At 48.5% G+C, this 25,527-nt stretch overlaps 1 protein-coding gene across 3 annotated transcripts in view; it reads right to left on the bottom strand.

Moving 5' to 3' along the window:
- Positions 1-256: 256 nt before the first annotated feature.
- VPS8 (VPS8 subunit of CORVET complex) overlaps positions 257-25,527 on the bottom strand; it is a 367,622-nt gene continuing 342,351 nt past the window's right edge. For 2 of the 3 annotated variants that reach the window (XM_038743795.1, XM_038743785.1), the window contains 2 exons: positions 2,998-3,078; positions 334-483 (listed from right to left, as the gene is read on the bottom strand). In XM_038743795.1, the coding sequence (XP_038599723.1) occupies positions 334-483; positions 2,998-3,078 (231 nt within the window). Of the gene's footprint in view, positions 484-2,997; positions 3,079-25,527 lie in introns of all 3 variants that reach the window. The other variant, XM_038743776.1, reaches the window with a different exon arrangement.

Below are 25,527 nucleotides of genomic sequence, written 5' to 3' on the forward strand. Positions count from 1 at the left end.
GGCTGGGGGGCTACTAGGCCAGAAATGCGAGGACACCCCCTTCCAGGGGAAGAACCCACCCTCTCCTGCCACTGCCCGAGCCAGGGCGGAGGGACCGTGGCATCCTCCTGCTCGTCCGGAAAACCACGAAATTCCTCGGTGGGGTGTGTGCCAGGAAGGAATCCAAGAGTAGGGGTGAAGAAGTGGGAATGGAGGCTTCGGAGCGCGATGTGGCCACCCGGCAGAAGGGGATCATTGGTGGGGGGGGGGGGGGGGGGGCTCCCGAGCCGGGTGGCCAGAGACCCTGCCGGGAATCATCCTGGGGTCGGGGGGCTGGTCGAACCGAGAAAGACTTCAGTCCTCAGTGAGAGGAGGAGGGGTGAGGTGCAGCTGGAAGTTTTCATTCTGGAAGACGCTGTAGGGGGCCGGGCCCCTCTGGGCAGCTCCGAGCAGGCCGTGGCTCTCGCTTCTGCGGGTCTGGGACAGCTCCGTCAGGAGGGCCAGCTACAAAAGAACGGCAAGTAGTGTGACTGTGAGCCCACTTTCTAGACTGTGAGCCCACTGTTGGGTAGGGACCGTCTCTATATGTTGCCAACTTGTACTTCCCAAGCGCTTAATACAGTGCTCTGCACACAGTAAGCACTCAATAAATACGACTGAATGAATGAATGAGTCTCTGCCGGAGCCTGGCCAGCATAGAGAGCTGGGGGGCGAGTGGGAGGGGGGAGTACACAGAGTAAGTAGATATGATCCTTATTCTTGAGGAACTTAATCAATCAATCAATCAATCGTATTTATTGAGCACTTACTGTGTGCAGAGCACTGTACTAAGCGCTTGGGAAGTACAAGTTGGCAACATATAGAGACAGTCCCTACCCAACAGTGGGCTCACAGTCTAGCAGGGAAGATAAGCACAGTGCAGTGCCTGAGTACTGTACTAAGCGTGCGAGAAAATAGATGCAAAATAAATGAGAGGCAGAGAGGCCTCATCAGTAGAGCATGGGCATGGGAGTGAGAAGGATCTGGGTTCTATTCCTGACTCTACTACTTCTCTGCTGTGTGACCTTGGGCAAGTCACTTCACTTCTCTGGGCCTCAGCTACCTCATATATAAAAAATAGGGATAATAATAATGGCATTTATTAAGTGCTTACTATGTGCAAAGCACTGTTCTAAGTGCTGGGGAGGTTACAAGGTGATCAGGTTGTCCCACAGGAGGCTCACAGTCTTAATCCCCATTTTACAGATGAGGTAACAGGCATAGAGAAGTGAAGTGACTTGCCCAAAGTCACCCAGCTGACAATTGGCGGAGCTGGGATTTGAACCCATGACCTCTGACTCCAAAGCCCGGGCTCTTTCCACTGAGCCACAGTGCTTCTCATTATGAGGGGAAGCCCCATGTGAGACATGGACAGTGTCCAACCTGATTAGCTTGTATCTACCCCAGGGCTTAGAACAGTGCCTGGAACATAATAATATTATTTTTTTTAAAAAAAGCTTCTTGCCCACAAGGAATTTATAGCCAAACAGGGGTGTTGGGCTTACAAACTGACTTACAAATAATGGGAGCAGGAGGAACAAGGCCAAATAGGTAGAAGAGCGAATGGGCCACGAAGAAATATCAGCGTCCATCCTATAAATAATTGATGTGACGTACGCATACGTAAGGGATGGGGACAAGAGTCAACACCTAAGGGGTAAGTGCTTCAAAGGCGGGAGTAAAGGGCCAGAGACAGGATGGATCCCGCCCTGAGCTATTCATTCATTCAATCGTATTTATTGAGCACTTACTGTGTGCAGAGTACTGTACTAAGCGCTTGGGAAGTACAGTCAGCAACATACAGAGACGGTCCCTACCCACCAACGGGCTCACAGTCTAGAAAGGGGAGGCAGGCAACAAAACAAAACACATAGACAGGTGTCAAAATCATCAGTATGTGCAGAGCACTGTACTAAGTGCCTGGGGGAGTACAATACAAAGGAATTAGCAGGCACACTCCCTGCCCGTAACAAACAGAGTCTAGAGGGGGAGACAGATATTAATATGAAGAAACAAGTAACTTATAATCGAGTTCTACGAGTTTGCAATCAACAACTGTGTCTGGAGCAGTGAACTGTCCAAAGACAATGTCCCCCAAATACTATTTAACATAGATTTTTTCGATTATCGAATTTTTACTTTGCATTGTTGTTTGGGTAATTCTCAAAAACTATGTGGGTCTGATTTCCACCAGTTAAAATGGAAGGGCTTATGAGCCAGACATGATATAAAATGAGCTATGATCGTTTCTCCGAGTGAAAAAGTAGGGGCTTCCTACTCATGATGGAGCAGGTACAGATCATTAAGCGCTTACTATGTGTCAAGCACTGGGCTAAGCGATGGGTTAGGGTTAGGGTTGGGTTAGGTTACAGCTAATTCGGTTGGACACAGTCCCCGTCCCATATTGGGCTCACAGTCTTTATCCCCATTTTACAAAGTAACTGAGGCACTGAGAAGTTAAGAGATTTGCCCAAAGTCACACAGCAGGCAAGTGGCGAAACAGGATTAGAACCCAGGTCCTTCTGACTCCCAGTCCTGTGCTCTATCCACTAGGCCATGTCCTCGGGGGAGAACCGTACAACAGAGTTGGAAGACACGTTCCCAGACCAAGACAAGTTTACTGTCTAAGCAACCTGCCTTTGCATTTCAAAGAGTGAAACTCATATTGGGTCTGCCAATATGTTTCTGGAGATGCAGCCTTCACAGAAACACAAGTCAGGGCTGCCAAAGAGACCCCTTTCACAAAGCTCCCCTTTCTCAGAATCCTGCCCCATCAAGGCCTGGGCAAGGGGCAGTCCAACTCTGAGGGCAGGCTGTGCCCTCCCCTACTCTTTGGGATGCAATTACACCCTTCTCAGTGCCCCACACGAACCTGGAAAGAAGTTGGAGAAAAGTCTGTGATGGGGAATTTGGCCCAAACTGACAACTGCCCAGGAGGGGAGTGAGGAGTTGAGGTGAAATAGGCAACCAGACACATACCCTAGAAGGTCCTCGGAAGAGGCGACAGAGCTGGTCAAAAGCCTGGATTTGTTGTGGATCCAAAATCGGCTCTGAACCTCCCTGGGGAACAGAATGAGGAAAAGCGAGAAATACAGTTAGCAACCCTCATCGAGCAGCTGGACTGTACCACTAGGCTTTCGAGAGGCAAATTCCTTAGTTTTAGAGGAGAGATCAATCAATCGACAGCATCCATTGAGTGCTTACTGTGTGCAGAGCACTGTACTAAGTGCTTGGGAGAGGACAATACAACAGACTTAGCAAACACATTCCCTGATGCAATAACCAGCGCTACAAACAGAAGAAGGAAATGTGTAATCCAAGGCCCTACCAGAACCCTAAATCTAGAAGAGATTTGGAAGGCAAAGATATACCCCCACCACCTCAAGAACCCTTCAGGTGTGAGCTTCCTAAAATCACCCCTCCGCCGTCAACCCCCAGCCCACGTCCTCCCCCTGGCCTGGAATGCCCTCCCTCTGCCCATCCGCCAAGCTAGCTCTCTTCCTCCCTTCAAAGCCCTACTGAGAGCTCACCTCCTCCAGGAAGCCTCCCCAGACTGAGCCCCCTTTTTCCTCTCCACCTCCCCATCCTCCCCGCCCTACCTCCTTCCCCTCCCCACAGCACCTGCATATATCTTTGTACAGGTTTATTACTCTATTTTACTTGCACATATTTACTATTTATTTTGTCAATGATGTGCTTCTAGCTTTATTTCTATTTATTCTGATGACCTGACACCTGACCACATGTTTTGTTTTGTTGTCTGTCTCCCCCTTCTAGACTGTGAGCCCATTGTTGGGTAGGGACCGTCTCTATATGTTGCCAACTTGTACTTCCCAAGCGCATAGTACAGTGCTCTGCACACAGTAAGTGCTCAATAAATACGATTGAATGAATAAATGGACCCTTCCCCCTCTTCAGTCCCTCCCCATCCCAGTCCCCTCTTCAATTTTCCCACCCTTCCCAGCAGTGTCTCCAGAGGAGATCTCCTGCCTCCTCTCAAATGCCACCCCCTCCACCTGAGCATCGGGCCCTATTCCTTATAAAAACTCTCACCCCTTCTCTCCTTCCCTTTTCAAAAGCCATCTTCGACTGTTCACTCTTCAAACACTTCTTTCCCACTGCCTTCATTCTCATGTCTCCCCCATCCTACAAAAAACCCTCCCTTGACTCCAAAGCTCCCTCCAGTTATTGCCCCATCTCCCTCCTACCCTTCCTCTTCAATCTCCTTGAACAAGTCATCTACACCCACCGTCTCAAATTCCTTTCCTCTGATTCTCTCCTGGAAGCCCTCTAATCTGGCTGCCGTCCCCTTCACTCCAATGAAACCGCCCTCTCAACTTTCACCAATGATCTCCTTCTTCCCAAATCCAATGGCTTCTACTCCATCCTAATCCTCCTCGACCTCTCAGCTGCCTTTGACACTATGGACCACCCCCTTCTCTTCAACACGTTATCTAACCTTGGCTTCACTGACTCCGTCCTCTCCTGGTTCTCCTCTTATCTCTCTGGCTGTTCATTCTCAGTCTCCTTCGAGGGCTCCTCATCTGCCTCCCATCTCCCATCTCTTGGGGGTCCCTCAAGGTTCAGTTCTCGGTCCCCTTCTATTTTCCATCTATACTCTTTCACTCCCATGGCTTCAACTACCACCTCTATGCGGATCAGTCTCCTCCACTGGTCTGTCTCCCTCTCTCCAGGCTCACATCTCCTCCTGCCTTCAAGACATCTCTTCTTGGATATCCTCTTGTCACCTCAAACCTAACATGTCCAAAACAGAGCTCCTTATCTTTCCATCCAAACCCTGTCCTCTCCTGGACTTTTCCATCACTGTAGACACCACCACCATCCTTCCCGTCTCACAAGCCCGTAACCTTGGCATTATTCTTGACCCCTCGCTCTCATTCAACCCTCATAGTCAATCCGTCACCAAATCCTGTCGGGCTCACCTTCACATCGCTAAAATCTGCCCCTTTCCTCTCCATCCAAACTGCTACCATGTTAATACAATCACTTATTCCATCTATATTACCACATCAGCCTCCTTGCTGACCTCCCAACTTCCTCCTTCTCCCCACTCCAGTCTATATTTCACTCCACTGCCTGGTTCATCTTTCTCCACAAATGTTCTGGACATGTCACCCCCCTTCTCAAAAATCTCCAATGGTTTCCTAACCACCGCTGCTAACAAAAACTCCTCACCGTGGCTTTAAAGCAATCCATCACCTTGCCCCCTCCTACCTCACCTCACTTTTCTCCTTCTAAAACCCAGCCTGCAAAATTCGCTCCTCTGGTGCTAATCTTCTCACTGTGCCTCGATTTAGGCTGTCTTGCCACTGAACTCTGGCCAACACCCTGCCTCTGGCCTGCAATGCACTCCCTCCTCAAATCCGACAGATAATTAACTCTTCCCCCACTTCAAAGTCTTATTGAAGGCACAACTCCTCCATAAGGCCTTCCCAGACTAAGCCCCACTTTTCCTCATCTCCCACTCCCTTATGCATCACTCTGACTTGCTCTCTTCCCTCCCCTCCAGCCCCACAGCACCTATGTATACATCTGTAATTTTATTCATTTGTATTGATGTCTGTTTATTTGTAACAAACTGTAAGCTTGTTGTGGGCAGGGATTGTCACTGTTTATTATTGTATTACACCTTCCCAAGCACATAATACAGTGCACACAGTAAGCACTTAATAAATACGATTGAATGAATGAATGAGTTTGACCCTGTGAAAAACAGTCAATCATTCAAATTTAAACCACTAAGAAGAATGCAAGAGCTTTTTTTTACAGTATTTGTTAAGTGCTTACTATGTGCCAGGCACTGTACTAAGGGAGTAGCTACAAGCTAATCAAGTTGGGCACAGTCCATTTCCCACATGGAGCTCACAGTCTTAATCCCCATTTTGCAGATGAGGTCACTGAGGCACGGAGACGTGAGGTGACTTGCCCAAGGTCCCTCAGCGAGACACAGCATGGCTCAGTGGAAAGAGCCCGGGCTTTAGAGTCGGTGGTCATGGGTTCAAATCCCGGCTCCGCCAATTGTCAAGCTGTGTGATTTTGGGCAAGTCACTTCACTTCTCTGCGCCTCAGTTACCTCATCTGTAAAATGGGGATTGACTGTGAGCCCCTTTGGGACAACCCGATCACCCTGTAACCTCCCCAGTGCTTAGAACAGTGCTTTGCACATAGTAAGTGCTTAATAAATGCCATCATTATTATTATTAAGTGACGGAGCTGAGTTTCCCAGTCGTTCAATCCATCCGGACAGATGCCTCTGCCACGTCAACTCGGCGATGCTCACTGCCCTCAGCCCTTAAAGCGAGAACTGTTCTTTCTGAACATATGTTGCGACAAAATAATCACATCCTGCATGCAGAAAGACCAACAGCTCATGTGGCGTGTCAACCAGGCAGAGCGCCTGAGCAAAGAAGAGAGGAGAACAGAAGGAAGGTCATTCCTGGGCTGGGCCAAAGGTCCCTCAAGCCCAGAGTTCTGTCCGACAGCGGTGACAGCGTGCTTGCGGGGACCGTGAGATGGCCACCCTCTTTGTTAAGGGATGCAGGGAAGGCCCTGAGATTTCCCTCTCCGGCTCTGGCCTGGAAACTGCCTCATGGAAGGAGTAGCTACAAGCTAATCCAGTTGGACACAGTCCAAATCCCCATTTTGCAGATGAGGTCACTGAGGCACGGAGATGTGAGGTGACTTGCCCAAGATTTCCCTCGGGCAGGAAATGTGCCTAGTTTCCAGCTGCCTCATGGAAACTGCAAGGGAAACTGTCATTCAAAACCTCTGTCCTCTTGTGTTGGGAAAATCTAAGGAACTTGGCGGGGGCGGGATATTCTGAGAAAAATCAATATTTGGTTTTTCCTCTGAGCCGATGGTGTGTGTGTGCCGAACACATGGACCGTTTTTTCTAGAAAATAATTCAGTCCGGGTCTCCCCACTCCACAAGAACCTCCAGTGGTTGCCCATCCACCTCCGCGTCAAACAGAACCTCCTTACCATAGGCTTTAAAGCGCTCAAGCGTCTTGCCCCTTCCAACTTTAGCTCCCTGATTTTCTACTACAACCCAGCCCACACAACTGGCTCCTCCAATGCCAACCTACTCACTGTACCTCACTGTCGTCTATTTCACTGCCGGCCCCTCGCCCACGTCCTGCCTCGGGCCCAGAACTCCTTCTGTCTCCATATCTGACAGACATTCACTCTTCCCACCTTCAAAGCCTCACTAAAAACACATCTCCTTCAAGAGGCCTTCCCTAAGCTCTCATTTTCTTCTTCTCCCACTCCCTTCTGCATCAGCCTTGCACTAGGATTTGCCCGCTTTATTCACCCTTCCCTCAGCCCCATGGCAGTAATGTCATTTATTTATTAATCTGTCATTTATTTCATTTATATAGATTAATGGCCGTCTCCCCCTCTTGGCTGTACTCTCATTGTGGGCAGAGAACTACAACTTTGTTGTAGTGTATAATAATTATGGTATTTATTAAGCGCTTACTATGTGCCAGGCACTTTTCTAAGCGCTGGGGTGGATACAAGCAAATGGCAGTGGACACAGTCCCTGTCCCATGTGGGGCTCACAGTCTCAATCCCCATTTTAAAGATGAGGTAACTGAGACCCAGAGAAGTGACGTGACTTTCCCATGGTCCCACAGTGGACAAGTGAAGCAGCGTCGCTCAGTGGAAAGAGCATGGGCTTTGGAGTCAGAGGTCATGGGTTCGAATCCCGGCTCTACCACATGTCTGCTGTGTGATCTTGGGCAAGTCACTTGACTTCTCGGAGCCTCAGTTACCTCATCTGTAAAATGGAGATAATGACTGTGAGCCCCACGTGGGACAACCTGATCACCTTGTATCCCCCCAGAGCTTAGAACAGTGCTTTACACATAGTAAGCGCTTAAATGCCATTAAAAAAAAGTGGCGGAGCCGAGATTAGAACTCATGACCTTCTGATTCCCAAGCCTGTGCGCTTTCCACTATGACATGCTGCTTCCACTGGGTAGTGTTCTCTCCTAAGCACTTAGTTCAATGATCTGCACACAGTACGGACTGTCAGCTGTGTGACTTTGGGCAAGTCACTTAACTTCTCTGGGCCTCAGTTCCCTCATCTGTAAAATGGGGATTAAAACTGTGAGCCCCCCGTGGGACAACCTGATCACCAGTGCTTAGAACAGTGCTTGGCACATAGTAAGCGCTTAACAAATACCATTATTATTATTATATGGCTGACAGATACTATGTCTCCTAGAACTCTAACACAATGGGCATAATAACACCCATTGTGGGCACAATATGGGCACAATAACATAATGGGAATAATTAAGCGCTTAGCACAGTGCTCTGCACACAGTAAGCGCTCAATAAATACAATTGATGATGATGATGATGGGTAGAAAGGTGAGAAAGAGTGGAGTTCTGGGTTCGTTTTCTGTCGCCTCCCCAGCCTTCTCCTCCTCCTCCTCTCAGCTCAAGTACAAAGCTGCTTCGAACCAGGGATTGTGGGGTTCCCAAAAGAGAGTTCAATAAATACCACTGATTGACACTGACTGGAAACTACGGCACGGAGACAGGACTGGCTGAGCTCATCTTTTTAGACTGTGAGCCCACTGTTGGGTAGGGACTGTCTCTATATGTTGCCAATTTGTACTTCCCAAGCACTTAGTACAGTGCTCTGCACATAGTAAGCGCTCAATAAATACGATTGATGATGATGATCTACGAGTGACTGACAGGAATGCGAATACCTTTCCACCCGGTGGCCAGCGCATCATGGCAGGACGTAGCCCTGGCCCCTTCTGCTACCCTGCGTGATCCTAGACTGTTCCACCTCGGACAACTCAATTTCTCTGAGCTTCAGTTTCCTCACCCGTAAAATGAGGAGAATGTCTTCCTACCTCATTTCTGTTCTGAGCCTAACATTCATTCAATCGTATTTATTGAGAGCTTACTGTGTGCAGAGCACTGTACTAAGCGCTTGAAGCAGCAGGGTCTAGCGGATACAGCACGGGGCCGCGGGTCAGAAGGACCTGGGTTCTAATCCCGTTCTGCCACTTGTCAGTTATGTGACTTGGGTAAATCACTTCCCTGTGTCTCATTTGTAAAAAAAAAAGTGGGGGATTATGACTGTGAGTTTCATGTGGGCCATGGATTGTGTCTGATCTGATTAGCTTATATCTACTCCAGCGGCTAGTACGGTGCCTGGCGCATAATAAGCACTTAGATACCATATAAAAATCTCCAGGTAAATAAAAGAGAAGCAGTGTGGCTCAGTGCAAAGAGCCCGGGCTTTGGAGTCAGAGGTCATGGGTTCAAATCCCGGCTCCACCAATTGTCAGCTGTGTGACTTTGGGCAAGTCACTTAACTTCTCTGTGCCTCAGTTACCTCATCTGTAAAATGGGGATTAAGACTGTGAGCCCCACTGTGGGACAACTTGATCACCTTGTAACCTCCTCAGCACTTAGAACAATGCTTTGCACATAGTAAGCACTTAATAAATGCCATTAAAAATATATAAGGTATTGGAATTCTTCTATGTCTACTCCCTGGAGGCAGGGGAATATTTCCACCGACTCTGTTATATTTAACACCCTTGAGCCTTCAATACAGTACTCTGTACCCAGCAGGCGCTCAATAAATACTACTGATGGGTTCTGAGCTCCGTGGTTACTCCAGGAAAATCAGACACAGCCAGGGTGCCATCCAGAAGAGCCGCATCGCTCAAGATGTGCCAGAGGGAATAACAGAGTCTGCTCACGAATGCTACCCAGAGCAACCGATTCACTAAGTGTCGTTCATGAGGAAGCCGGGAGAGACAGAATTCGAGCCAAACCTTTCTCAGGCAAATCAATAAATACAAAGCGCTTCTACCAACACACATGGAAGATCCCGATGCCCCTTCCCGGCCCAGAATTTGATTTGAGGCGATTTTCCAACTGGGAGAGAATGAAACCACACTTGACGCTATCAACTAAAGCAATCTTGCTCTTTCTTCCATGTAATGAAGTCCGGCGCTAGGAGGTTAATTCGAAGCCGGGGCCCTACGTCGCCGGCGTGCAAACGACCTTGCTGCACACTGGATTAAAGCCAATCCGGTGGAAAACGAGGTCTCGCTGACCTCCGAGAGCCCAGGAGGGAGGGCGGTCCGGAGCCATGAACATATTTCGGAGCTAGAGGATGGACGGATGTGGTCGCAAGGAAAGCTGTAATTGCATCAGCTGGAAGGGGAGAAAACAACCTGTCTTTTAGGATCTTCAACCTGCTGCCGTTCAGGACACCAGCCTCGTTCTCCGGCATTTGGAGTCAACCCTGGAGGTTTCAAGTGCCAGACTGAGGCTTGGCTCCTGGGTCTATAATAATAATAATAATGATGATGATGATAATAATAATAATGATGATGATGATGATGGTATTTGTTAAGTGCTTACTATGTGCCAAGCTCTGTTCTAAGCACTGGTTGGGGGGAGGGATACAAGGTCATCAGATTGTACCACATGGGGCTCGCAGTCATAATCCCCATTTTACAGATGAGGTAACTGAGGCTCAGAGAAGTGAAGTGATTTGTCCAAAGTCACACAGCTGACAAGCGGCAGAGCCGGAATTAGAACCCATGACCTCTGACTCCCAAGCCCGGGCTCTTTCCACTGAGCCAAGCTGCTTCTCGCTGGGCACATCTATGCTGATGGGCACATCCCTCTCAGCCTAAGCGCTTGGTACAGTGCTCTGCACACAGTGAGCCCTCAATAAATATGACAATAAATATCTATATGTAGTGGGGGGCTCTGTGTGTGTGTTATCCAGCCAGACAAGGGCAGCCAAATAGTGCCAAGTTCCAATTTCCCTGCATCCTCTGAAGAAGTGAGGCGCAGTGGAAAGAGCACAGAAGACCTGGGTTCTATTCCCGGCTTCTGCCGTGTGACTTTAGGCAAGTCACTTCACTTCTCTATGCCTCAGTTACTTCATCTGTAAAATGGGGTTAAGGCTTTGAGCCCCATGAGGGACAGGGACTCTGCCCAACCCGATTCGTTCATTTATTCAATCATATTTATTGAGCACTTACTGTGTGCAGAGCACTGTACTAAGCTCTTGGGAAGTGCAAGTGGGCAACATATAGAGAAGCAGCATGGCTCAGTGGAAAGAGCCCGGGCTTTGGAGCCAGAGGTCATGGGTTCAAATCCCGGCTCCGCCAACTGTCAGCTGGGTGACTTTGGGCAAGTCACTTCACTTCTCTGGGCCTCAGTTACCTCATCTGTAAAATGGGGATTAAGACTGTGAGCCCCCCAAGGGACAACCTGATCACCTTGTAACCTCCCCGGCGCTTAGAACAGTGCTTTGCACATAGTAAGTGCTTAATAAATGCCATTATTATTATTATTATTATTATTATATAGAGATGGTCCCTACCCAACAACGGGCTCACAGTCTAGAAGCGGGAGACAGACAACAAAACAAAACATGTAGACAGGTGTCAAAATCATTACACTAAATAGAATTATAGCTATATGCACATCATTAACAAAATAAATAGAATAGTAAATATGTAGTTCATATGATAATAATAATCACTATGGCATTTGCTAGGTGCTTACTATTTGCCTGGCACTGTAATCTGCTCCCACTGATTAGTATGTAATCTGGCAAATAGTAAGTGCTGTTAACTCATTAAGGGCAGGGAATGTGTCTGCTAATTCTGTTGCATTGTAGTCTCCCAACAGCCTAGTACATAAGCGCTCAATAACTACCACTGATTAACAAATACCATTAAAAAAAAGATTAATTTGAATCTACCCCGGAGCTTAGTACAGTGCCCAGCACATAGCATGCATGCAATAAAAAAGTTAAATGAACACAAATTATTGACTGGGCTCGATCGCTTTTGGATACCTGTAAACACTCCAGGGTTTCAGGAAGGACAAAAGGAGAATGGCCCTCTGATGGAAAAATTCATTCAATCGTATTAATTGACCACTTACTGTTTGCAAAGCACTGTACTAAGCACTTGGGAGAGTAAAATAGAACAACCAATCAATCAATCGTATTTATTAAGTGCTTACTGTGTGCAGAGCACTGTACAAAGCGCTTGGGAAGTACAAATTGGAACAAATTCCTGCCCACAACGAAATCACAGTCTAACGATGAGCTCACAGTCTAAATGCCAGGAATAAGTGCAACAAAAAGATGGAGACCCAGGAAGGAAGCTGAACTAGAAAAACCTAATGAAAATGGTTCGGCCTGGACTCTGGTGACTGCCTTGGGCATGATGATGATGATGATGATATTTGTTAAGTGCTTACTAAGTGCAAAGCACTCTTCTAAGTGCAAGGTGATCAGGTTGTCCCATGGGGGGCTCACCATCTTAATCCCCATTTTACAGATGAGGTAACTGAGGCACAGAGAAGTTAAGTGACTTGCCCAAAGTCACATAGCTGACAATCGGCGGAGGCAGGATTTGAACCCATGACCTCTGACTCCAAGGCCCGGGCTCTTTCCACTAAGCCACGCTGCTTCTCTTGGCTTGATGGGGTTGGATCCTCAGGCTGGCGGGCAGGCAGCCCTTAATAAGATGCTCTTATTCTGCCCAGGTGCCAAATAGCGGGAATGGTAGCCGCCTTGGGGACCTTCAATCAATCAATGGTATTCATTGAGCGCTTCCTCTGTGCAGAGCACTGTACTAAGCGCTTGGGAGAGTCCAATACAACAGAATTAGTGGACACGGTCCCCTCTCATAACAAACACAGTCTAGAGGGGAAGACAGACATTAATATACGTAATTTATAACATGATTTAAAGATATATTTGTAAGTGCTATGGGGTTGGGGTAAAAATCAACAGTCCAAAGCTCACAGATCCAAGGGCATAGATGCAGAAGGGAGAGAGAGACAGAGCGTGACCTTCCTCCTAAGCCATTAAACCCTGGGCAGTGCCTCTTTAACTAGCTCATGCCCTCCTACTCCAGTGAGCAAGGGTGGAGGGGGAGGGACCCAGCAGCGTGGCTCAGTGGAAAAGAGCCCGGGCTTTGAAGTCAGAGGTCATGGGTTCAAATCCCGACTCCGCCAATTGTCAGCTGTGTGACTGTGGGCAAGTCACTCAACTTCTCTGGGCCTCAGTTCCCTCCCCTGTAAAATGGGGATGAAGACTGTGAGCCCCCCGTGGGGCAACCTGATCACCTTGTAACCTCCCCAGCGCTTAGAACAGTGCTTTGCACATAGTAAGTGCACAGTAAGCGCTCAATAAATACGATTGAATGAATGAATAAATGCCATCATTATTATTATCAAGCGCTTAGAACAGTGCTCTGCACACAGTAAGCACTCAATAAATACGATTGAATGAATGAATGAATCTACTAGCGCTTAGTACAGTGCCTTGCACACGGTAAGCGCTCCACAGATACAACCGAATGAATGAACGGTCCTATTTCGGGATCCAAGGATGTTTGCCTTCTGGGCCCGGCCCTAGGAAAGAGAGACTGCAAGAGAAACGGGATTGACTTTTGCCACCATCTTCGAGCCCAGAATCCACCTGCTGAATACAGTTTCAGCAGGACCCCATCTAGAATCTGGGGTTGGCTTCACAGACTCCATCCTCTCCTGGTTCTCCTCTTATCTCTCTGGTCGTTCATTCTCAGTCTCTTTTGCAGGCTCCTCCTCCCCCTCCTATCCCCTTACTGTGGGGGTTCCCCAAGGTTCAGTGCTTGGTCCGCTTCTGTTCTCAATCTACACTCACTCCCTTGGTGACCTCATTCGCTCCCATGGCTTCAACTATCATCTCTACGCTGATGACACCCAGATCTACATCTCTGCCCTGCTCTCTCCTCCTCTCTCCAGGCTCGCATCTCCTCCTGCCTTCAGGACATCTCCATCTGGATGTCTGCCCGCCACCTAAAACTCAACATGTCCAAGACTGAACTCCTTGTCTTCCCTCCCAAACCCTGCCCTCTCCCTGACTTTCCCATCTCTGATGACGGCACTACCATCCTTCCCGTCTCACAACCCCGCAACCTTGGTGTTATCCTCGACTCCGCTCTCTGGTTCACCCCTCACATCCAAGCCGTCACCAAAACCTGCCGGTCTCAGCTCCGCAACATTGCCAAGATCCACCCTTTCCTCTCCATCCACACCGCTACCCTGCTCGTTCAATCTCTCATCCTATCTCGACTGGATTACTGCATCAGCCTCCTCTCTGATCTCTCATCCTCCTGTCTCTCCCCAATTCAATCTATACTTCAGGTTGCTGCCCGGATCATCTTCGTGCAGAAACGATCTGGGCACGTTACTCCCCTCCTCAAAAATCTCCAGTGGCTACCAGTCAACCTACGCATCAGGCAAGAAATCCTCACTCTTGGCTTCAAGGCTGTCCATCCCCTCGCCCCCTCCTACCTCCCCTCCCTTCTGTCCTTCTCCAGCCCAGCCCGCACCCTCCGCTCCTCTGCCGCTAATCTCCTTACCGGGTCTCGTTCTCGCCTGTCCCGCCATCGACCCCCGGCCCACGTCATCCCCCGGGCCTGGAATGCCCTCCCTCTGCCCATCCGCCAAGCTAGCTCTCTTCCTCCTCCAAGGCCCTACTGAGAGCTCACCTCCTCCAGGAGGCCTTCCCAGACTGAGCCCCTTCCTTCCTCTCCCCCTCGTCCCCCTCTCCATCGCCATCTTACCTCCTTCCCTTCCCCACAGCACCTGTATATATGTATATATGTTTGTACATATTTATTACTCTATTTATTTTACTTGTACGTATCTATTCTATTTATTTTATTTTGTTAGTATGTTTGGTTTTGTTCTCTGTATCCCCCTTTTAGACTGTGAGCCCACTGTTGGGTAGGGACTGTCTCTATATGTTGCCAACTTGTACTTCCCAAGCACTTAGTACACTGCTCTGCACACAGTAAGCACTCAATAAATACGATTGATTGATTGATTGATTGATTGATTGTGAAGAAGAAGAAGTAGCATGCCGCAGTGGAAGGAGCCCGGGCTTTGGCGTCAGAGGTCATGGGTTCAAATTCCGGCTCCGCCACTTGTCAGCTGTGTGACTTTGGGCAAGTCACTTCACTTCTCTGGGCCTCAGTTACCTCATCTGGAAAATGGGGATGAAGACTGTGAGCCCCCCGTGGGATGACCTGATCACCTTGTAACCTCCCTAGCGCTTAGAACAGTGCTTTGCACATAGTAAGTGCTTAACAAATGCCATTATTATTATTATTATTATTGTGCCCTTCCCATGAAGGACCGCATTGTGCCGATATCACCTGGCCCCAGCCTCGAATTTGGGACTCTGGTGCTCCTGGTCTGAGAGAGTTACAGGAAACTGTGGCAGCCCAGTTCCACCCATCGCCCACTGCCCAGCACCCCTCGCTCTCCCAGCCTGCCTCGCCCTCCCAACCCCTGCTTCTTCAGCTCCCGTCAGGTCTGTGAGGGGTGAAGAAAAGACAGGCTGGGGACCTCGGGAAGTAGAAGACGCAGGCCAGCGGGGGCTGTCCCGTTTCTGACAACTTCGCTGGGCAGATTGGAGCTAATTAGCCCGCTGTCCAGCCACAAACAAGGATCAATATGCAGCCGGAGACCCCGTGCAAAGTCCACGGCTTGTGGTTTGGTGGGGAATCTGCAGCAATTGGAAGGCAGCAATGGAATCTGGGCTTCCCCGCCAGCTTCCCGACAGTCCCCGACAGCCACAGCACTGCTCAGTAATTAGTTCTGTTTGGGAATTCTGGCCCGGGTCTCAACAGTGCTCTGCACACTTAAAGCACACAATAAATGCAATTGAATGAATTCAATCAATCATTCATTCGTATTTATTGAGTGCTTACTGTGTGCAGAGCACTGTACTAAGCGCTTGGAAAGTACAATTCGGCAACAGAGACAATCCCTACCCAACAACGGGATCACAGTCTAGAAGCGGGTTACTGGATCCACACAGGCCTAGGAGTCAGAAGGTGGTAGGTTCTAATCCTGGCTCCTTCACTTGTCTGCTGTGTGACCTTGGGCAAGTCACTTCATTTCTTTGTGTTTCAGTTACCTCATCTGTAAAATGAGAATTGAGACAGTGACCCCAAGTGGGACAGGGACTGTGTCCAACTCAATTCGCTTGTATGCACCCCAGCACTTAGAACAATGCCTGGCACACGGTAAGCGCTTAACAAATACCACAATTATTATTATTCATTCCGGGACTTGAAACCAATAGCCTTAATAGCCTCTCATTCTGCTCTCTTGCTTTCACATTGTTTTTGTTTTTTATGGTACTATTTAGACACTTACTACGGGCCAGGCACCGAACTCAGCGTAGAAACAAAACAATCAGGTTAAACAACGTCCTTGTCCCACAGAGGGCTCACAATTTTAATCCCCATTTTACAGATGAGGGAACTGAGGCTCAGAGAAGTGCTTTGCCCAAGGTCACCCAGATAATAATAATAACGATGATGATATTTGTTAAGCGCTATGTGCCAAGCACCGTTCTAAGCACTGGGGAAGACACAAGGTAATCAGGTTGTCCCAAGTTCGCTCACAGTCTTAATCCCCATTTTACAGATAACGGAGGCACAGAGAAGTGAAATGACTTGCCCAAAGACACACAGCTGACAAGTGGTGAGGCTGGGATTAGAACCCACGACCTCTGACTCCCAAGCCCGTGCTCCTTTCCACTGAGCCACGCTGCTTCTCAGATGACAAATGAGCCCGCTGTTGGGTAGGGACCGTCTCTATATGTTGCAAACTTGTACTTCCCAAGCGCTTAGCACAGTGCTCTGCACACAGTAAGCACTCAATAAATACGATTGAATGAATGAATGAATGAAAGTGGCGGAGCCAGGGTTAGAACCAGGGCCTTTGACTCTTAGATCTGTGCCCTTTCAAATGAGCCATGCTGCTTCTCTACCATGTTAGCAATGGTAGTTGGGTGTTATAAACTTTTAAAAACTGGCATTAAAGTGGGTCATTTCATTATGCCCAATAGAACAAAATTTTTCACTGATTAAGCAACTGAAGATACAGCCTGTGTGTCCAGCTAATGAATATCCTCTACAGTCACGGTGATTAAATCCTACCCATTAACTTGAGAGGAAACCGATTTATTAGCTGGAAAAGTTGGCCATCTCACTGTGATCTGCCCCGAGGGTACAAAAAGGGCAACCTCACAACTAGATTATAAACTAATTGGTGGACAATGCCAACCCCTTTGAAGTGGACATGTTTTTGATTAGTCGGTGGCTGCAGATTTGGCTAGGAGATTGAACGCCGTCTTTAAAATTTGTAATAAAAGCTGGGCCGATAGGAGGCAAAACAAAGGACATTCGGGGGAATGTATCAGCATCTTCTTCCTGGGAGAACTACCAATCTGAATCTCTGAGTAATGTGGCATGCCACATTTCGGCTATTTCGGCTATCCTTCTACCTCGCTCTTTGGAAACCTTCTGGACTATTCCTACAAGACAGACAACCGTCAAAAATCCCAAAGGGAATAGAAGCCGTCACCATTTAAGCTCCTTCTGGGCGGAGAATGTGTCTGTTTATTGTTCTATAGTCCTCTCCCAAGCACTTAGTACAGTGCTCTGCACAAGGTAAATGCTCAAGAAAAATGATAATGAATGAATGATTATGGCCATTTGGAAGTAGTAGGGAGGTGGGCAGGTCCTCTGTTTCAAATGGCTCACCATCATTTGCCTGTTCCTATCCAAATGTTTACCTTCATGGGAAAAAAGCTGCGACGAGAAAACAATTCTAAGTATAATTTGGGCTTGCCACCCTTTGATTACTTAACTGGCTGGAAGAAGATATCAAACAATTATCCTGGTGGTTCGTGCTCCAGAGTAGCAATTATTAGAGAAAGCACGTTGGAAGCTTAGTGTCTTTAATGATTTTTCCATTGCGGGCTTGATTGGGAAAATACAGGGCTTTTACGCCAACCCTATACTTAAGCTCATCATAACCACACAATGGGCATCACCTGAAGAGACAGGAAGAGACACATGTGCATATACACACACACACACAGCTTCCCCAAGAAAGCAACACACATCACACATACACAGCCAGAAACCACAGGCATGACTGCCAGGCTGGACACTCTCCACGTCTCTCTGGGTCTCCGAGCCACTTACGGACAGAGGAGAGGGTGAATCGGAGAAACTCACCAACCAAGCCTGATTGAACCTGCAAGCTGTCACCACCCAATCTTGGCCGAATTACAGGCAAATCCTCCCTCCCTCTCCTACCTCCGAACCCTGCTTGCCCCTGGGGATACCCCCTGTTTATGAACTCTGCCAGGCCCAGGGTAGAAATCAGGATAAATAAGGAAAGTCACTTCTCTGGGCCTCAGTGATCTCATCTGGAAAATGAGGATTAAGAGTGTGAGTCTCACGTGGGACAGGGACTGTGTGTCCAACCTGATTTCTGGTATCTACCCCAGTGCTTAAACCATAACAGGACCGTAATTCTTATTATAATGGTATTTATTGAGTGCTTACTGGGTCCTGTACTAAGCACTTGGCTTAGTTCACTTACTCTGGCACTTCCTCTTGAATTAAGCCAGGATAAGTGATATCAGCCCCTTTTTACTGAGTACAGAGAGGCTGAGTGACTTGGTCCAGGCTGCCCAGTAAGCCAGGGAGAGCTCTAGGAACTGAATTAGCATCTCTCTGGATCCGTGGCTTTGAATTCAGCTAGGGGAAAATGCCAGTAGGTCAGACTAAATCAAGAAACTTGTCAACCGGGTAAATTTGCCAGACAGGACCATGCCCATTCTGCTATATGCCGACTAGAAAAAAAGGGCCATTTGTAGAGAGTGTCACTGGCCTAGTGGATTGAACACAGGCCTGTAAGTCAGAAGGGTCTGGGTTCTAATCCTGACTCCTCCACTTTGCTTTGTGATCTCGGGCAAGTCATTTCACTTCTCTGTGCTGCGGTTACCTCATCTGTAAAATGGGATTAATAATAATAATAATAATGGCATTTGTTAAGTGCTTACTATGTGCAAAGCACTGTTCTAAGTGCTGGGGAGGATACAAGGTGATGAGATTGTCCCATGTAGGGCTCACTATCTTCATCCCCATTTTACAGGTGAGGGAACTGAGGCACAGAGAAGTTAAGTGACTTGCCCGAAGTCACACAGCTGACAATTGGCAGAGCTGGGATTTGAACCCATGACCTCTGACTCCCAAGCCCGGGCTCTTTCCACTGAGCCACGCTGCTTCGAACTGCTCTGCACTAGCAATGGAAGCAATAGGAAGCAGTGTGGCCTAGTGGAAAGAGCACGAGCCCGGGAATCAGGGGGTCTGGCTTCTAATCCCCTTTTAGACTGTGAGCCCACTGTTGGGTAGGGACTGTCTCTATATGTTGCCAACTTGTACTTCCCAAGCGCTTAGTACAGTGCTCTGCACACAGTAAGTGCTCAATAAATACGATTGATTGATTGATTGATTGATAATCCTGTCTCCGCCAAATGCTTTCTTGGTGACCGTGGGCAAGTCACTTCACTTCTCTGTGCCTCGATTCTCCTGTTCTCCCTTCTAGACTGTGACTCCCATGCAGGGCAGGGACTATGTCCAATCTAATTAACTTGTATCTACCCCAGCGCTCAGAACAAATAACAAAAAAAAGAAAATGGCCAGCTGTACCCTGCAGGACATTAAAAGCAGCAGAAAATTCTGTTCCGCTCAGAGACTCAGTTTTCAGGGCCTTTGCTAGCAGGTGACGATTCAGTCCGATGCAATTAGGCTGATCTACTGAGTTTGCTTAATGCGGGATAATGGGCTGTGAGCGCCTGTGTGAGCACTGACAGAGGGAGAAAGGTTTATATACGCTTCCTAAAAGCTCCATCAGCGTGTGTCGGGCTAGGAGCCAGAACAATTCTAATTTGACGACAAATTGTTCTGCACATTTTGGTCCCAACTCCTGAGCCTGAGAGCGCTGAGGATGAAGGGCGTGTTACTTCAGAGCAGTCTTTGCTTCCATATAATAATAATAATGATAATAATGGCATTTATTAAGCGCTTACTATGTGCAAAGCACTGTTCTAAGCGCTGGGGAGGTTACAAGGCAATCAGGTTGTCCCTCGGGGGGCTCACAGTCTTAATCCCCATTTTACAGAGAAGGTAACTGAGGCACAGAGAAGATAAGTGACTTGCCCAAAGTCACACAGCTGACAATTGGCAGAGCCGGGGTTTGAACCCATGACCTCTGACCCCAAAGCCCGTGCTCTTTCTACTGAGCCAAGTTGCTTCTCTTGACAAGAACTCACAGCTACAGACACCAGAGATCTGACTGTCCCGCACAGGAAGAAAGACGACAGGTGGTGTCACCCAAAAATGACACACAAACTGGTAAAATGACACACAAACCGATACGAAACAATCCATGACCCCCACATTGGCAGGTAGATGCGCCGTCTAGGAGAAGCAGTGAGGCCTAATGCATTGAGCCTGGGACCGGGAGTCACAAGACCCTAGGTTCTAACCCTGGCTTCACCACTTGTCGGCTGTGTGACCTTGGGCAAGCCACTCCACTTCTCTAGGCCTCGGTTCCCTCATCTGTAAAACGGGGAATAAGACTGTGAGCCCCATGTGGGACGGACTGTGTTCAACCCAATTATCTTGTATCTACTCCAGCACTTAGAACAGTGCCTGGTATGTAGTAAGAGTTTAACAAATACCATGATTATTATTATTATTATTATGATTAGAACTCTGTGGAATTGATGTCAAGGTTAAAGGCTATGGACACCGAGTGTTCCTTGCTTGTTCCAGCTCTGGCTCACTGCATAACTCAAAAATCCTCAAAAATCTCCATGGCTGCCAATCAACCTACGCATCAGGCAAAAACTCCTCACCCTCGGCTTCAAGGCTGTCCATCCCCTCGCCCCCTCCTACCTCACCTCCCTTCTCTCCTTCCACAGCCCAGCCCGCACCCTCCGCTCCTCTGCCGCTAATCTCCTCACTAGGCCTTGTTCTCGCCTGTCCCGCCGTTGACCCCCGGCCCACGTCCTCCCCCTGTCCTGGAATGCCCTCCCTATGCCCATCCGTCAAGCTAACTCTCTTCCTCCCTTCAAATCCCTACTGAGAGCTCACCTCCTCCAGGAGGCCTTCCCACACTAAGCCCCCTCTTTCCTCTCCCCCTCCCTATCCCCCCCGCCCAACCTCCTTCCTCTCCCCACAGCACCTGTATATATGTTTGTACAGATTTATTACTCTATTTTACTTGTACATATTTACTATTCTATTTATTTTGTTAATGATGTGCATCTGGCTTTACTTCTATTTATCCTGATGACTTGACACCTGTCCACATGTTTTGTTTTGTTGTCTGCCTCCCCTTTCTAGACTGTGAGCCCATTTTTGGGTAGGGACCGTCTCTATATGTTGCCAACTTGTACTTCCCAAGCACTTAGTACGGTGCTCTGCACACAGAAAGCGCTCAATAAATACGATTGAATGAATGAATGAATGAAATACAATTGATCGACTGACTGACTTCAACACCACAGAATTGGTAGACCTTTTCCCTGACCACAACAAGCTTTCAGTTTAGAGTGGGAGGCTACTCACGGGCATAACCCGTACCTCTCCCTCAGATGACCCGTAGTCCCAGAGGCCGTCTGGGAGCCATTTCCACAAAGCCCCACCACTCATAGGCCCTAGGAGGAAGCACAAGGAATGGTGTCACAGCCAACTCATCAAGCTTTCCCATTCCTGGCCCTACGATGCCTTATAGAGAAGCAGCGTGGCTCAGCGTAAAGAGCCCGGGCTTTGGAGTCAGAGGTCATGGGTTCAAATCCCGGCTCCTCCACTTGTCAGCTGTGTGACTTCGGGCAAGTCACAACTTCTCTGGGCCTCAGTTCCCTCATCTGTAAAATGGGGATTAAGACTGTGAGCCCCCTGTGGGACAACCTGATCACCTTGTATCTCCCCAGTGCTTAGAACAGTGCTTTGCACATGGTAAGCGCTTAAAAATACTATTATTATTATTATTATTATTATTATAGCTATGGAGCACCTGATGCTAAAAATGTCCATTACAGCTCTTTTCCTCTTCTACACACTGAACTGATCCAATATCCCTGAAAGCAGAATAGGACTTCCCAAGCGCTTAGTACAGTGCTCTGCACACAGTAAGCGCTCAATAAATATGATTGAATGAATGAATGAATGACCAGCTCGGTGGCAAGTCAGGATGATGAGAAGCAGCGTGGCTTAGTGGATTGACCTGAGGGTCTTTCTGACCTGTGTACTAATCCTGGCTCCGCCACGTGTCTGCTGTGTTACCTTCAGTAAGTCATTCAACTTCTCTGGGCCTCAGTTACCTCATTTGTAAAATGGGGATTAAGATTGTGAGCCCCTTGTGGGACATGGACTTTGTCCAACCTCATTAGCTTGGAGATACCCCAGTGTCTGGCACATAGTAAGAGCTTCACAAGTACCATTAAAAAAAAAAGTCTTTGGGCTTACAGGTGGGAGGAAGGAAGAGAGAATAAACGATCAAATCCACTTCTTCTAGAGATGTCATGTGGGTCACTGAAGCCCCTTCCCCTTAAAAGCCCAGGGCCTGACATCGATCTACCAACTGTATTTATTGAGCCCTTATGCACAGAGCGCTTGGGAGAGCGCAATACAACAGAATCAGCAGACACGTTCCCCACCCGTAAGGAACTTACCGCCTGGTTTAGTGGACAGAGCACAGGCCTAAGAGTCAGAAGGGCAAGGGTTCTAATCCCGGCTCTGCCACTTGTCCGCTGTGTGACCTTGGACAAGTCATTTCACTGGGCCTCAGTCACCTCATCTGTAAAACGGGGATTGAGCCTGTGAGCCCCACGTGGGACACGGACTGCGTCCAGACTGATCTGCTTGTATCCACCCCAGTGCTTAGTACAGTGCCTGGCACATAGTTAAGCGCTTACCAAATATTATTCTTCTTATTATTAGAGGACATCACAGGGGTTCTCTCACAAGCTGAAAACATTCAAAAGGCCAATAGATCATCTGACTTCAGCCTCACTCATTTGAGGAAGAGAGACTGCAGCATCTAATTGCCTTCTGGTCATCTCCCTCCTAGCCTGGGTGGGCCCATCAATCAGTTGTTCCGGGGCTGGCCAGCCGAGAAGCTGCGGCCGACTTTCCCCGTTGTTATGGAAACCTGACTGCTGGGAGGCCACTTGGCTTTCTTGAAAACCGTGATGCAATTAAAGCCAATGTGCCTGCACTGCTGCTTGCATTTCCCTCAGCTGGGCTGGTGGGATGGCTAGGCTCCTCTCCCAAATCCCTGGAACGCGGAGAGCGATTCCAAATACCCGTCACTGGTCAAGCTGATCATCTGCTAGCTTTGGCGATGCTATGCCATTCGCCACTTCCAGCTGAATTCAGCAGCTGACAGAAGGGGAACTCTACCGTGAAAATCCTCTGCCTCTCTCCTCTCTGACTCCCATCAGGGCTCTGGGAGAAAGCTTAAGTCACTAGGGGCCTGCAATAATAACAATAATAATCGTGGTATTCATTAAGCACTTACTATGTGCTTAACTTAATATGTGCACATTATTATGTGCCAGGCACTGTACTAAGCACTGGGGTGGACACCATCCCTGTCCCACACAATAATAATAATAATGGCATTTATTAAGCGCTTACTATGTGCAAAGCACTGCTCTACGTGCTGGGGAGGTTACAAGGTGATCAGGTTGTCCCACGGGGGGCTCACAGTCTTAATCCCCATTTTACAGGTGAGGTAACTGAGGCCCAGAGAAGTGAAGTGACTTGCCCAAAGTGACACAGCTGACAATTGGTGGAGCTGGGATTTGAACCCATGACCTCTGACTCCAAAGCCCATGCTCTTTCCACTGAGCCACGCTACTTCTCTGGGACTCACAGTCCCAATTCCTGTTTTGCACATGATATAACTGGGGCCCAGAGAAGTGAAGTGACTTGCCCAAGGCCACACAGCAGACAAGTGGCAGAGCCGGGATTAGAACCCATGACCTTCTGACTCCCAGGCCTGTGCTCTAACGACTACATCGTGCTACTTTCCCTAGGTTGTAGCTGAATAATAATAATAATTTTGGTATTTGTCAAGTGCTATGTGCCAAGCACTGTTCTAAGTGCTGGGGCAGAGACAAGGTAATCAGGTTGTCCCACACGGGGCTCACAGTCCTAAGCCCCATTTTACAGATGAGGCAACTGAGGCACAGAGAAGTTAAGTTACCATCCCAAAGTCACACAGCTGATAAATGGCGGACCTGGGATTAGAACCCCTGACCTCTGATTCCCAAGCCCATGCTCTTTCCACTGAGCCATGCTGCTTCTCTGAATTTCATTCATTCATTCATTTAATCGTATTTATTGAGCACTTACTGTGTGCTGAGCACTGTACTAAGCACTTGGGAAGTACAAGTTGGCAACATATAGAGACGGTCCCTACCCAACAATGGGCTCACAGTCTAGAGTGGGGAGACAGACAACAAAACATATTAACAAAATAAATAGAATAGTAAATATGTACTAGTAAAATAAATAGAGTAATAAATCTGTACAAATATATACACAAGTGCTGTGGGGAGGAGAAGGAGGTAAGGCGGGGGGGGATGAGAAGGGGGAGAGGAAAGAGGGGGTTCAGTGTGGGAAGGCCTCCGGGAGGAGGTGAGCTCTCAGTAGGGCTTTGAAGGGAGGAAGAGAGCTAGCTTGGCGGATGGGCAGAGGGAGGGCATTCCAGGCCAGGGGGAGGACGTGGGCCAGGTGGTGACAGTGGGATGGGCGAGAATGAGGTGCAGTGAGGAGGTGAGTTGCAGAGGAGTGGAGGGTGCGGGCTGGGCTGGAGAAGGAAAGAAGGGAGGTGAGGTAGGAGGGGGCAAGGTGATGGACAGCCTTGAATAATAATAATAACAATAATGATGGCTCAGTCTCTTTTGCAGGCTCCTCCTCCCCCTCCCATCCCCTTAATGTGGGGGCTCCCCAAGGTTCAGTGCTTGGTCCCCTTCTGTTCTCAATCTACACTCACTCCCTCGGTGACCTCATTTGCTCCCATGGCTTCAACTATCATCTCTACGCTGATGACACCCAGATCTACATCCCCGCCCCTGCTCTCTCCCCCAGCTTGCATCTCCTCCTGCCTTCAGGACATCTCCATCTGGATGTCTGCCCGCCACCTAAAACTCAACATGTCCAAGATTGAACTCCTTGTCTTCCCTCCCAAACCCTGCCCTCTCCCTGACTTTCCCATCACTGTTGACGGCACTACCAAACTTCCCATCTCACAAGCCCGCACCCTTGGTGTCATCCTCGACTCCGCTCTCTCGTTCACCCCTCACATCCAAGGCATCACTAAAACCTGCCGGTCTCAGCTCCTCAAAATTGCCAAGATCCGTCCTTTCCTCTCCATCCAAACCGCTACCCTGCTTGTTCAAGCTCTCATCCTATCCTGTCTGGACTACTGCATCAGCCTCCTCTCTGATCTCCCATCCTCGTGTCTTTCCCCACTTCAATCCATACTTCATGCCGCTGCCCGGATTGTCTTTGTCCAGAAACGCTCTGGGCA

The sequence above is a fragment of the Tachyglossus aculeatus genome, chromosome 1, assembly GCF_015852505.1.
Source record: "Tachyglossus aculeatus isolate mTacAcu1 chromosome 1, mTacAcu1.pri, whole genome shotgun sequence".
NCBI classification, from domain to species: domain Eukaryota; kingdom Metazoa; phylum Chordata; class Mammalia; order Monotremata; family Tachyglossidae; genus Tachyglossus; species Tachyglossus aculeatus.